We start from the raw sequence: 12,517 nt of genomic DNA on the forward strand, positions 1-12,517 counted from the left end.
CCTCTATCCTTAGACAGAGGGTGTCAATTCAGGAGGGCGAGGGCGAGGATCGGGCAGGTGCATCACCAACACCTCCCACCCCTCGTCTCACCCCTCTTCCCTCCCCTCCGCCTAACACCTCTCCCCTTCATCAACACTTCAAGGGCTTGTGTGCTTTGAACAGCCCTCCTCTCATGAATAGAGAAGAGGGGAGAGGAGAGGAAATGTCGCAATTCAACTTAATGATGGCACTTGAACATGCAAGACCAATTCAACTACGATAATATAACAAGGATCAGGTATCGCAGTGACACAGGGACAATACCGAGGCAAAACTGGGTACTGCAAAGGAAAGGGGGAACACTTAAAAGTGAGAGAAGCATTTCAGACATTCTAAGTCCTTTTTTAAAGTATTTCAACCTTGATTCATGTTATCTGCGTGCTTTCTTACTTGCATGAGGTGGTGAGGGTTTAGCTTTTGTTTTGTATACGTTTCTAAGATGATGAACAGGCATTAATATTTAAATTTGACTCAGTTTACAACAATCTCACCACAAGATCAATTTTGTAGCAGTCCAGAAGCCTTTTAATGGCTTTAGGATCAAGTTTCTAATATATCCAAGCACTTAAAGCTATCTAATTTGTGGTAATAATTCTTTCAGAATGCAGTCTTAAGAATTGTTAGGTGTGAAAATTGTCAAAGAAAGTTGGAAAATGCGATTACATTCATTTTGAGTTCCTTCAACAATTCAAAGAGGTTCAGTTTATCGACAATCTTATAATTTGATTAATTGTTACAGCTCTATTTACATTTAAAAAAACAATATATATCTCTCCAGTTATTTTGTATAATCCACATAACATACTGTTTGGTTGGAAAATAAAATGAATAATTGTAGGCAGCAGGATTATGTAAATTAGGAGAAACACTGTTTCTGGATACGTGCCGTTTTGTTTCCTTAAATGCAAATGTTTAATGTTTTGAGCGCCATATATTTGGGTGGATATAGAAATATCCAAAGTAGATATCCTCAAACCGAGGATAACATCCTAAATATTATCATGTCTGGAAATACTAGACAGAGATACCACGAGAGTAAAATAAATGTTTTAGTAGTTTGGGAAAACTAGCACAATATGACAGGTTTATAGTTTGTGTCTTTTTCAATTCTAAGTATGGTTGTTCTTTCATGTGAATAAGGCCCATAGTCTGTAAACATCTAGTCAGTTTGAGCACAACTGGTTTGTATACATTGCCAGATTGCCTCTTTCAGCAGTTCAATATTTGTTCAGAAGTATATCCGTTACAACAACAACGGTACTCTTCATTCAGGAAAGGACACTGAAAGGAACGCCATCAAGGAAAACAAGCTTCAACTGGAACGCAGCATCCACATGCGTACCAGTCCTGTCACCCGAGGTATGTGAACGCAACAATCAAAGTGATTTAGTACGAGGAGGTGGAGTTGGCTGTTTGAGACTTACCCGAGTCGTAGGTCGGAGGCTTCATGTCACCTTGATTTAACTCTGTCCCATATTTTAACTTGTGGTACTTTGCTCTGTAAGGAGAGAAAGAAAAAGAAGGTTGGAGACAGACAAATAAGCAAAGGGGGGCTGATAAAAAAATAAACGGTCTGAAAAGAAGCTATTTAAAAAACTCATTATGCATGGCATCTGCATAATAAGCTTTGAACGTCATCCCAACACCAACTTGCTCTACTTTTCCCAGACACGTTCTCTTATCAGACAGCTTCACAGCAATTTCACAACATTAAAGTGAATATTTTGAAGATAGCAATATGTGTCATTATACATTAAAAATACATGAATACATTATATTAAACAGGGCTGCAACAGACTACTCTTATCTTTTAAAAATGTTACCCATTAGAAAGTAGTGAAACATTTTCATTTCCTGGTCCTCAGTTTACATAGATAGTTTTATATTCAGATAATACCTTACATTTACTATCATGGAAGAGTACGACTATGACAAATATAAAATGTTAACAGTTTTAGCTTTTTTTGTTATGTTGATTAATCTTCTTAATAGTTTCAGCTGTCTTTGTATGCAAAATCACATATACAGTATGATGATCAGGCAATAAACATTTATTATTAGACTCTACACATGTGAAACAAAAACTTTGTTGTCATTTGTTTGGCATCCAAATGAGTAATTTTGACAAATTACTACGGTAATACGAAATATCACCACAATATGATTACCTAGAACGGTTGTTCACAAACATTTCGCCTGCATTTAGAAACGACTATACAATTTGGTTTATTCGGCCTTTGCATTACTGAGATTTCTTCGAGTGCCACACACACCCTCAGGCTCCGTTTACATGGAGACGGTTCGGGTTGTATCTGCTACTTTTTCTATCGTATAGGCGGTTCTTTCACACGAGGCCGTAACGGAACCGCAGAAACGGACCACTCAAACGATAACTGGTCCCAAGGTGGATAGATCTGCGGACAGAACGCTCTGGGGGGGTCAAACGGCTCCGTGTGCACGCCTCTATACGCCATATCCCCGCCTCTCCTGCTCACCCCTGTGTCACCCGCGTCATTGCTGATGTGTTTCGCCAACAACAACAACAACCGAGTGTTTCGAGCTTTGATCGATATGGACGTAAACGCGATTGCAGTCTAATCGGACAGGAGAGAGAGATCAGAGATCAGCTGCTGCTGACGGAGACATGCAGGATAGGGGGAGGAAAAGAGAGGCTCCGTGTATTATTCTTATATTATTATATAGAGTCGTTATTCATTTGTTTTAAAGCTCAATAAATAACAAAGAAGACTACTGACCAGCACTTTTCTAATTTTGTCCGGAAGATTTAAACTTTAACGGACATGTTGACTGGCGGAAAAAAATTCTAACGGAAACTCTGCCGCACGATTCCCTTGTCCCTTGGAAGAGGCGGGTGTTTTTCATCTGCTGGTGGACTACCGGGGAGATTTACAGCAGGAGCACCTGCTTGGGGAGGGAGAAAAAGAGAAACAGCCAGAGCCCTTCCTCTCCCCACCTCTGCTGCTAAACCCACCGCGGAGAATAAACAGAAGGGCAACCATGGCAACCATGCTCGGTAAATCTTCTTCGCTGCTTTTGGTGTATTTTGTGGCGGAAGTACAGCGCCACTTACAGGCCCGGCATATGTACTACAGCGTCTCCAGCGGGTCGGGTGGTCTCGTGTGAACGGACACGTTTATTGAGCCGATTGCGTGTGGACGGAATACTTTTTTGATATCGAATTCGGTTCATTTTCGTTCCCGTCTAAATGGGGCCTCAGTGTAGAGAGTCAACACTGGGAGAGCTCTCACACCTTTCACTTCACACAGCCCCCGCCTCACCACTCACCCTGAGATCCAGAGGAAGCAACCCCCATCCAAATCAAATTCATTTTAAATTGGGTACATCCCACATTCAGAAAGCTATTTCTGAAATTGCGTTCAGGTACTTTTGTAGACATGACCTGTTGCTAAGCAACCGGGTACAAGTGTTAGTAATTCTGGGTTACATTACTCCTGAGGCTCCAGTATGCGATGATCTCACCGGAGAAAAGTAGATAAATATACACTACAAACAGCCAGAGGACAATTCCATACCTATCAGACCTAATGATGAGTTACTCAAAGAGCACAGGTCGGCAAAATGTAACAAACCGCTGAGCCCTGTCCACCTCAGACGTGTTAATGCTCTCATTACCCTAAAAGTAAACAATCAAATTCAGATACCTGCAGTCAGGCGTTTTCATCTGTTACCCGTCTCAGTTTTCAATTTTGTAACCTTTACTTATCCAGCAAAGAAATTGCAGATTAGTCACTTTCATTTCTGCAATACTCTGCTTTGCATTCATAGAATTCCACACATTCCCAGCTTGAGGTTGTCCAACAAACCTAGACAAATCCTATGTGTTTATCAATAATAATCCCTTATTCTTATACACAGGAAACTGTGGGAACACACAGTTACAGTAAGTAAAGTGTGTCAAAGTTGTATCACGATGTCAGACATGTTATCAACATGTACTGACATGTTGATAACATCGTTCCGTTCTGTTCCAAATAAATGTTTTCAAATTCCATTTAAAATGTATTATCTCAATAAGTGATTGCAACTGTTTCTTAACATGTTCGAGGGTTTTTTCCAGCAGTTACTTTGATTATGTGTTATCATCAATGGGAGTGAAGGCCGAAACTACTAAGTGATGACCCTGCTTGTTATAATCTGGAATCATCCTTTAAGAGGACTATTTCTTTAGTTTGTGTAGAGGTCCACTGCTACAGAGTCTGTGACTGAATGACATACTCGATGGTTCAAAGTCACCAATACATCTCTCGTTCCAGGATGCAGCCATGCGACAAGGAGAAAGGGAAATGCAAAGTGTATCACCACCGTTACCACAGAGAGCTTTTGTGAGGTGGCGACGGGCCAATGCACAGCCGAATGAAAACAATGTAATTCTTCTGGTTTACTAGAGGAACAAAGCTGCGACAGTGACCTCATCTTGGGTGGTAGGAGGATTCCTCGCTCCTATTTTTACCGTCTGGTCCTTATATTTAGGATGCTGAAGCATCATCAGCATCCGACGGCAAACAACGCTTTCATGCCAACACACGCTCTTGTCCAGAGACATCACACCGCCAGGACTCGGGGGGGATTCTCTCCAGCACTCTCACTCCAATACTGTTTCTGCTGACGCCAGCTGAGACATCAGACTGGTACGAGTTGAATGTCAACAGGAGGAAGCTAACTTTCTTAACAAAAAACTTTAACTCATTATCAAAGTGTTGAACTCTGGCGTGCGGTAGCTCTGTGCAGGACAGGTGCAGCAGAATTGTTGACCAGAAGAATTCTCACACAGCCATGTTCTTCTTTTCTATATTTCTCAGAAGCAGGACTTTATTTTTAGAGTGTGAAAAAACATGGAAATACTGCTTTTGTTCACTGCTGTATTTGTGTGTATTGTGGGTGGGCTGAGGCAGCAGTGGGTGGTAAGGAACTCACCTCTCTTGCTTCAGCGCGTACTCCAGCATTTTGATCCTCCTCACAAGGTCTTTCTTCAAGTTCTCCTGACCTTTCCTCTCCCCTTGCAGGAATGCGATTTGGGCCTGAAAACATATAAATAGGAATGTCAGGTCTCATTTTAAAAGTAGTAAAAGATGTACAGCGATTCCTTTTATAAATAGAGTCAATGTTTCCGATGTTCTGGCATCTTAGATATGAGCCAGCTTGCAACAAAGACTTCAAAAACAACCTCCACGAGGCAGCATCTGAGAACAACTACTTCCGTTGAGACTGAAATAGGACGATGTCAAATCAATATGTGTGGCATGATGGGAATTAAAAAGCCAATCTGTACTATTCTATTTTGATCTAACCTACTCACTCTCCCACACACTAAGCGCCCCCCTCCCTCCTCGAATATCCCCTCCTTCTGCACACCACTGTCTCTCTTCAGTAACAGGCAGCAGCTGTCGACGCACTCGGTCTGAGTCAGCATTACATTACATTGCATTGCTGCGTACCACACACAATCACACGTGTGTGTGTGTGCACGCACTTTTGAAATGAGAGTGCTAGTGGCCAGCTCACAGTAAAGCATGCAGGGCATGAGCTGCAGCAATAAATCAAACCGAGCAGATCTCACATTGCGCAAAACTGTATCTTACAGCAGCGCCCGACATTGAACCATTGTAATCACCTAAATATATTTATGTCAAAATTATTCAGTCTTACAAATGTACAAAACATCAAGACAGATACAATTCCTCACTCAAGGGCAACAGCGATACATTACTGAGCTTTCAGCAGGATTACTTTATCTTCGGTTATTATTATAAGTGGAAAACATTTGCCCATCTCACACTTCAGATTCTCCGTGTCACACTTCAGTTCAGAATCTATTTTACTCCTGTACAAAAACATCGACCCAGTACTTGGCCTGAGCTGCAAATGACACAGAAATGACGAAGCTTACTTACAGTTTCATGAGTCATTATCTGAGTAAGAGGACAAAATAGGAAAAAGGTTGTCATTATTTAAGTCATTAATCAAAGTGAACTGTATTAACTTAGGAAGCATCTTCTATGCTTCTTCCGGTATGAACAAATGCAATTACAGTGTAATGCACAGACCACCACCATGGATGCTATTTGTGAAGAAAATAAGTTGATTTGTTTGTTCTTGTTTGTGCATGTGTGTTTATTGTGAGAGCATAGCTGTTCATTGTCTGTCTCCAGAAGTGCAGGCCTTTAAATACGAAAACGTCTATGGAGTGAGCTCATTTTCATGGAAAATAACAAAATAAATGACTAAGATGCTGAAGCTTTTACATTCTTCAACAGTCATTTTCAACATTTAGTCTGAGAAGCAGACAGAAACACACTAAATCTGTTCATGTCCTGTATTTAAGAGGTTACAGCAGGGTGAGCACTGTCAAGCAGCTCTAGATGCTGCTAATAATCTCTAAAGGCTGCGCTGTTCACAGAAAGGAGGATAAGTACGCCATCGTTTCTCCAACACTCTTCTTTAGCGTCCGTCAGTTGTTAAAATGACCAGCAAGACAATGAGCACAAGAGGTATATCTCAGTGCCACCAGGTAGTTATGGGAAGACTATTCTGAAACTTATTTTGGATTACCTAACATTTCAATCAAATCTGAAACCGAGTAAACCATAAGCACAGAAGAGCGGTAAGGATTTAGAAAGCACCAAAAGCCAGACTTCACCTGTCTGAGTTCAAAAGGAGAGTGCTCGGGAAAGATTCAGTTTATAAAACCAGACGTTAGCATCTAACAGAGAATGGATATGGACTTGATTCCCTGCATGTCACTCTACATGCAGAGGATGGTGCGAGTTTGAGTGGGCTGGATCACAGTTTCACACGGATAGCAAGTAGCGCTGCTGCTGCCTGCAGTAATGAGTCATGACAGCACTTCAATCTGCCTCGTATTATTACGAGCATTTCTCTCTATCCACAGTTCAGAAGAATTCATAACAACCTTCCAGCGACAGTCCCTTAAAGGTTGGGGTTCTCAGCTTGACGATGTGTAAACAGCACCAAGTCACATGCTAGCAGTGTACACAGATGCCAACAATTGATCCTCGTGAAAAGGTGTGTCAGCACAGCACATACATCACTCTACTTATTACCTCTACACCGTCTCCAATGTCTCACTCATCCAGTTTTATGTGCATCAGCTGGACCCATACTAATGCATTCAGGATTGACAACAATGTTAACAACGTTTAGTACTCTTCTGTCTTTCCACATCCTAGAGGCAGAATCATCGAGCAATAACCGGGAAGGCATAACAAGAAAGAAAGGTGGCTCATCAACATAGTGCAGAGTAGACAAGTCATAGCGGAGTAAGCCATTCATTTTCATTACCTGATGAGAAATATAGATTTGTAGCTGGATTGAAAAGTAGGTTTTTAAGTAATGCACAACTTGCTTAAGAGACAAGAAACAGAAAAGGGACACAAATAGACATACGAAAAATGTTGCATATGGAAAATGATCCACGTTTGGGTTGTGCTAGACTGTGTGACTCCCAAAATAACTAACTCTAAAGTGGCTCCCAATCCAAATATCCGTGAGGACCACTGGCCCATTGCTTTAGAACTGTGTCACTGGGCTGCAGAACCAACAAATCATTAGGCAAATTGCAAAACTATTTGACATTAAATGTCTCTTGATGTCCAGCTGAACACAGTCAATATGTCTGGCTCAAATGCTCAGCAGAGGCAAAAAAACTATAAATTACCCATAAAAAGGGCCTAGATTTCTCTTTAACGCCCTACATCAAAAATGCCAAGGATGACAAAGTGGAAGAACAGCTTGATAGGCTGTTAATCTGGACGCACATTGACTCCTGGTTCACTGTGATAAAACTGTACATCTGCGTTGATTGATTTAGCGAGCATCTATTCACTTCCGTATCCACATGAAGCGTTGGCCCAGGGACCCCTGGCGTCCTGCGATGCCAGAGACAGAGAAGAGTGCGGCTCTGTGAATCTCTGGCTCGCCATCTCTCCGCCATCAAACATTAACCTTGGGAGGAATGCAATGAGTCGACTCGGGCCATAAAGAGACACAGGAAGCATTTAATTCCAGGCCTCACACTGCCTGCATTATTGGGTCGCTGGATAAGGGCTCCTTAGTCTGTCTGAGTGAGAGACATGGAGAGCGGGGCGTCCCTCCACAGCGCAGGGCTTTTCAGAGACAGGAAAAGGACGCACAAGAGAGAGGCTTAAAGCTAGGGAGGAAAATAAACACCAGTCGCTGGCTAAATACTGGTAAGCTCAGCTAAGAAAGTTGGTCACAATACCTTCTACTTTGGCATGCAGTCAACCTTCTCTTAATTAAATCAGTAAAACAGACAGAAACACATAAAACTGCAAATACAAAATGGATATAAAGGAATATAGTTCAGCTCTTTGCAATTATGGTAGCTATTAAAAAGAAGTAAACATTTGATATCCCTTTTTAACACCATTTAGGTCGGGATAGGTTAGTCAAATGTGGCTGTTGCACCACTATAATTAAAGCTGAAAGGAAAAACGGTTGTATTTCTTAATTTGTACAGGTCTCACAATAGCATGAGATTAACCACCATGATAATAATACATTTAAATTATATTTCTATAGCGCTTTTCTTGAACCCAAAGACGCTTTACATTTGGGAGGGAGGGTAGGCAAACAAAACACAAACAAAACAAAACAGAAAAGCAGTCAGGAGGAAGTTGGTGATGATGGCCGACCTGATGATGGGGGGGAAGGCAGGAAAAGGAGACAGAAGTGCCAGACACTGACATAGCTACAGCTGAGTATCTTGTATTTGTTTATCACCACATTTACAGCAACATTGCCTCTTAAAACAGATCCCTTTAAGTAGGTTAATATCATCACTTACAGTCCACTGGATAAACAAAAAGAGACAGACTGGAGATTAATAAAATCACTGATTTCTGAAATTAAAGAGTTGAGTTTAGACGGATTATCAATGTAACTTCCTGGAGCATTTTCAGTCAATTATAACCCAGGTTTCACATCCAGCTGTCTCTTCACCTTCTCTGCTCAGAGGGTCATTTTAGTCTCTGCAATACAACTGGTAATCTTTGCACATTGTGTCTCTGAGAGCAACTGAAAAAGGCCACCTAATGACTACTGTGTGCAAAAGTACAACAAAAGCATCTAATTAACTGTCAGGTGTGAATATCACACAAACTGCTAAGGGTAATCCACCGTCCTGTTGACACAGAAGCACTGAGCGACATGGTGAAATACTGAAGGCCTGTGATGGTGGCTGGAGCTCACCCCCTTCAAATGCAGACACTGCACATCGATCCAGCGGCTCATGTCCACAGGCACAGATTAAGGATTGCTCTGAGGGGCCAGGGTGAGACAGTGAGCTGCTCAAACTGGGATTTAATAACCTCTGCCCGCCCCTACCACCTGTCCTCTGGACCCTATCCCTTCAAACCTCCTTCAGACTATCGCTCCTGACATTCTACCGTTTCTCACCCATTTCATCAACACTTCTCTAACTTCTGGTCACTTTCCAAACAGTCTCAAGGAGGCAAGAGTAAACCCTCTCCTAAAGAAACCCACTCTCAACCCGTCTGATGTTATAAACTACAGGCCTGTCTCTCTCCTCCCGTTCCTGTCTAAATCACTTGAACGCGCTGTCTTTAAACAACTCTCCTGTTATCTCAATCAGAACAACCTTCTGGATCCGCACCAGTCTGGTTTCAAGGCAGGTCACTCCACAGAAACTGCTCTCATTGCTGTCACGGAAGAACTGCACACTGCCAAAACTGCATCCCTCTCCTCTGTCATCATCCTGTTGGACCTGTCTGCTGCATTCGACACGGTGAATCATCAGATCCTCCTTCGCACTCTCCAAAAACTTGGAGTTTCAGGCTCTGCACTTTCCCTCCTCACCTCATACCTCAAAGACCGTACCTACAGGGTGACTTGGAGAGGGTCTGAGTCCGACCCTTGTCAATTAACTACAGGGGTCCCTCAGGGCTCTGTTCTTGGTCCCCTCCTCTTCTCCCTGTACACAAACTCGCTCGGATCAGTCATTAGCCCGCATGGTTTTTCATACCACTGCTACGCTGACAACACCCAATTAATTCTGTCCTTTCCCCGCTCAGAGACCCAGGTCGTCACACGCATCTCTGCTTGTCTAGCTGACATCTCTCAGTGGATGTCTGCTCATCACCTCAAGCTCAACCTTGACAAGACTGAGCTGCTCTTCCTCCCGGGAAAAGATTGTCCCACTCTTGACCTAACAATCAACATCGGCACCTCAGTTGTTTCCCCGACTCAGACTGCAAGGAATCTGGGTGTGACCCTAGATAACAACCTGTCCTTCACTGCAAACATCGCTGCAACAACCCGTTGCTGCAGATACACGCTTTACAACATCAGGAAGATACGTCCCCAGCTGACACAGAAAGCGACGCAGGTTCTGGTCCAGGCTCTCGTCATCTCACGCCTAGACTACTGCAACTCCCTCCTGGCTGGTCTACCTGCATGTGCCATCCGACCTCTGCAGCTCACCCAGAATGCAGCGGCTCGTCTGGTCTTCAACCTTCCTAAATTCTCCCACACCACTCCGCTCCTCCGCTCCCTTCACTGGCTTCCGGTAACTGCTAGAATCCACTTCAAGACACTGGTACTTGCTTACCATGCTGCGAATGGATCTGGCCCTTCCTACATCCAGGACATGGTTAAACCGTACACCCCAGCGCGTGCACTACGCTCTGCATCAGCCAAACGACTCATTGCGCCCTCGCTGCGAGGGGGACCCAAGTTCCCATCGGCGAAAACACGTGGGTTTGCTGTCCTGGCTCCAAGATGGTGGAATGAGCTCCCCATTGACATCAGGACGGCAGATAGCTTACACATCTTCCGGCGCAAACTGAAAACTCATCTCTTTCGACTCCACTTCGAGCGTTAGAACGATTAACGAAGCACTTTTATACTAATAAAGGACTGGATTACCTAAAGCCAGTGGAGTAGCACTTGAAATGTTTGGCTCTATGAAACCTGATGTACTTATATGATTCTGTTTTCTTCAAGGTTGTGTCTTCCTGGTCGAATGTACTTATTGTAAGTCGCTTTGGATAAAAGCGTCAGCTAAATGCAATGTAATGTAATAAAGATTTTCTGCTCAGTTATCTGGAATGAACCAACTGTGCCATTCATCTCTGTACAAAAGCCAATAAACTAAATAAAATCTTTACACTGCCAGAGATGTCTCTCAGTCAAAAACGACATCTTCTTCCATCCCATCACGAGTTTCCACTTCATTTTACACGTTGACGTCACACAGCTCATGTCAAGCTGACACTGCAGTGCTACTTTACAGAGGGTGCAAACAAAGACAGTATGCTGGGCTCCTTGAGGACAAGGGTGCAACCCTGCATGAATATAACATGAGGCTCTTTGCTAACATGCACACGCTCACAAACTGTATGCAGGCTAAGAGCTACATTTTTCCACATCAGCATTTTCTCTGACTAATAGGTAGTGTAACTAAGGTGTGGTTGTGGCAGAAGTATGTTGAAAACAACATTTACAAAAGCAAAGAAGAAGAAAATAAAGTCTAAAAATCGGTCCTGTTACTAGCCAGCATCAGAAATGATGAGCATTTATATAGTTTATCAATAGAGAGTGAACTTATATTAACAGTATCTAAGAAAACTAGTAAAGTTCCCCATTTCAGAACATCTATTGAGAGAAAAAGCACAGTCACACACAAAGACAGCATTTTCCCAAATAAAAGCAGGGCACATTTGAACAGGTGACATTGTTCTTTATGCCACCTTAACTCCTATGTTGAATGTGGCTTAATCCTGGGTATTTTGAGGTCCCAAGTTTGCATACTATGAGGCAAGGAAAAGGGTCCAGAAAATATGATTGAACCTTTGCCAATACTTCAGTAATGGACATTAAAAAAATAAATAAAAATCCAGTCATTTTTGGGTAGAAATGTACTCGAACATGTAGACATAGATGACACTCACTTTAAAAAGGAGCGAAACACGGTTTGGACCTTCAATAGTGCGAAAACCACAATATCATCAACACATTGAGACTACAGCAATGTGAGCTGGTGAGTACACCAATTTACAACTCTGACAGACTGGCGACCTCAGATTGGCTGTAAAACTGGGGGAGGCAGGCGACTTTGTGGCACAAGCAGGCAGCTGTCCCACGCAAGTAGACAGATGAAGGCTGTAAGTGTGAACGCAGGAAGGAGAGGGGAATTAACAGGCCGCTCTGCAGCATAGAGAAAGGCTCTGGTGGGAGTCCAACAGGGACAGTAGAGCAACGCTCAGAGGACCAGGCTTCGGTTAATAAACAAGAGTCCCTTCAGCCCCAGTCTGTTTCAAATCTCTCACCATTATCTGTACAGTGGGTATTCATATGGACTACACTGACTGTGTTTGTGGTGAAAGTGACTGTGTTCTGTCTCAAACCTATGACTGGTGATGGAGATATGTATCTGTG

At 42.8% G+C, this 12,517-nt stretch overlaps 1 protein-coding gene across 2 annotated transcripts in view; it reads right to left on the bottom strand.

Moving 5' to 3' along the window:
- LOC117553281 (striatin-like) overlaps positions 1–12,517 on the bottom strand; it is a 29,623-nt gene that overhangs the window by 12,126 nt on the left and 4,980 nt on the right. For both annotated transcript variants that reach the window (XM_034227167.1, XM_034227161.1), the window contains exons 2-3: positions 4,997–5,100; positions 1,465–1,538 (exon numbers count right to left, since the gene is read on the bottom strand). In XM_034227167.1, the coding sequence (XP_034083058.1) occupies positions 1,465–1,538; positions 4,997–5,100 (178 nt within the window). The remainder of the gene's footprint in view (positions 1–1,464; positions 1,539–4,996; positions 5,101–12,517) is intronic.

Source organism: Gymnodraco acuticeps, unplaced genomic scaffold (assembly GCF_902827175.1).
Source record: "Gymnodraco acuticeps unplaced genomic scaffold, fGymAcu1.1, whole genome shotgun sequence".
NCBI classification, from domain to species: Eukaryota; Metazoa; Chordata; class Actinopteri; order Perciformes; family Bathydraconidae; genus Gymnodraco; species Gymnodraco acuticeps.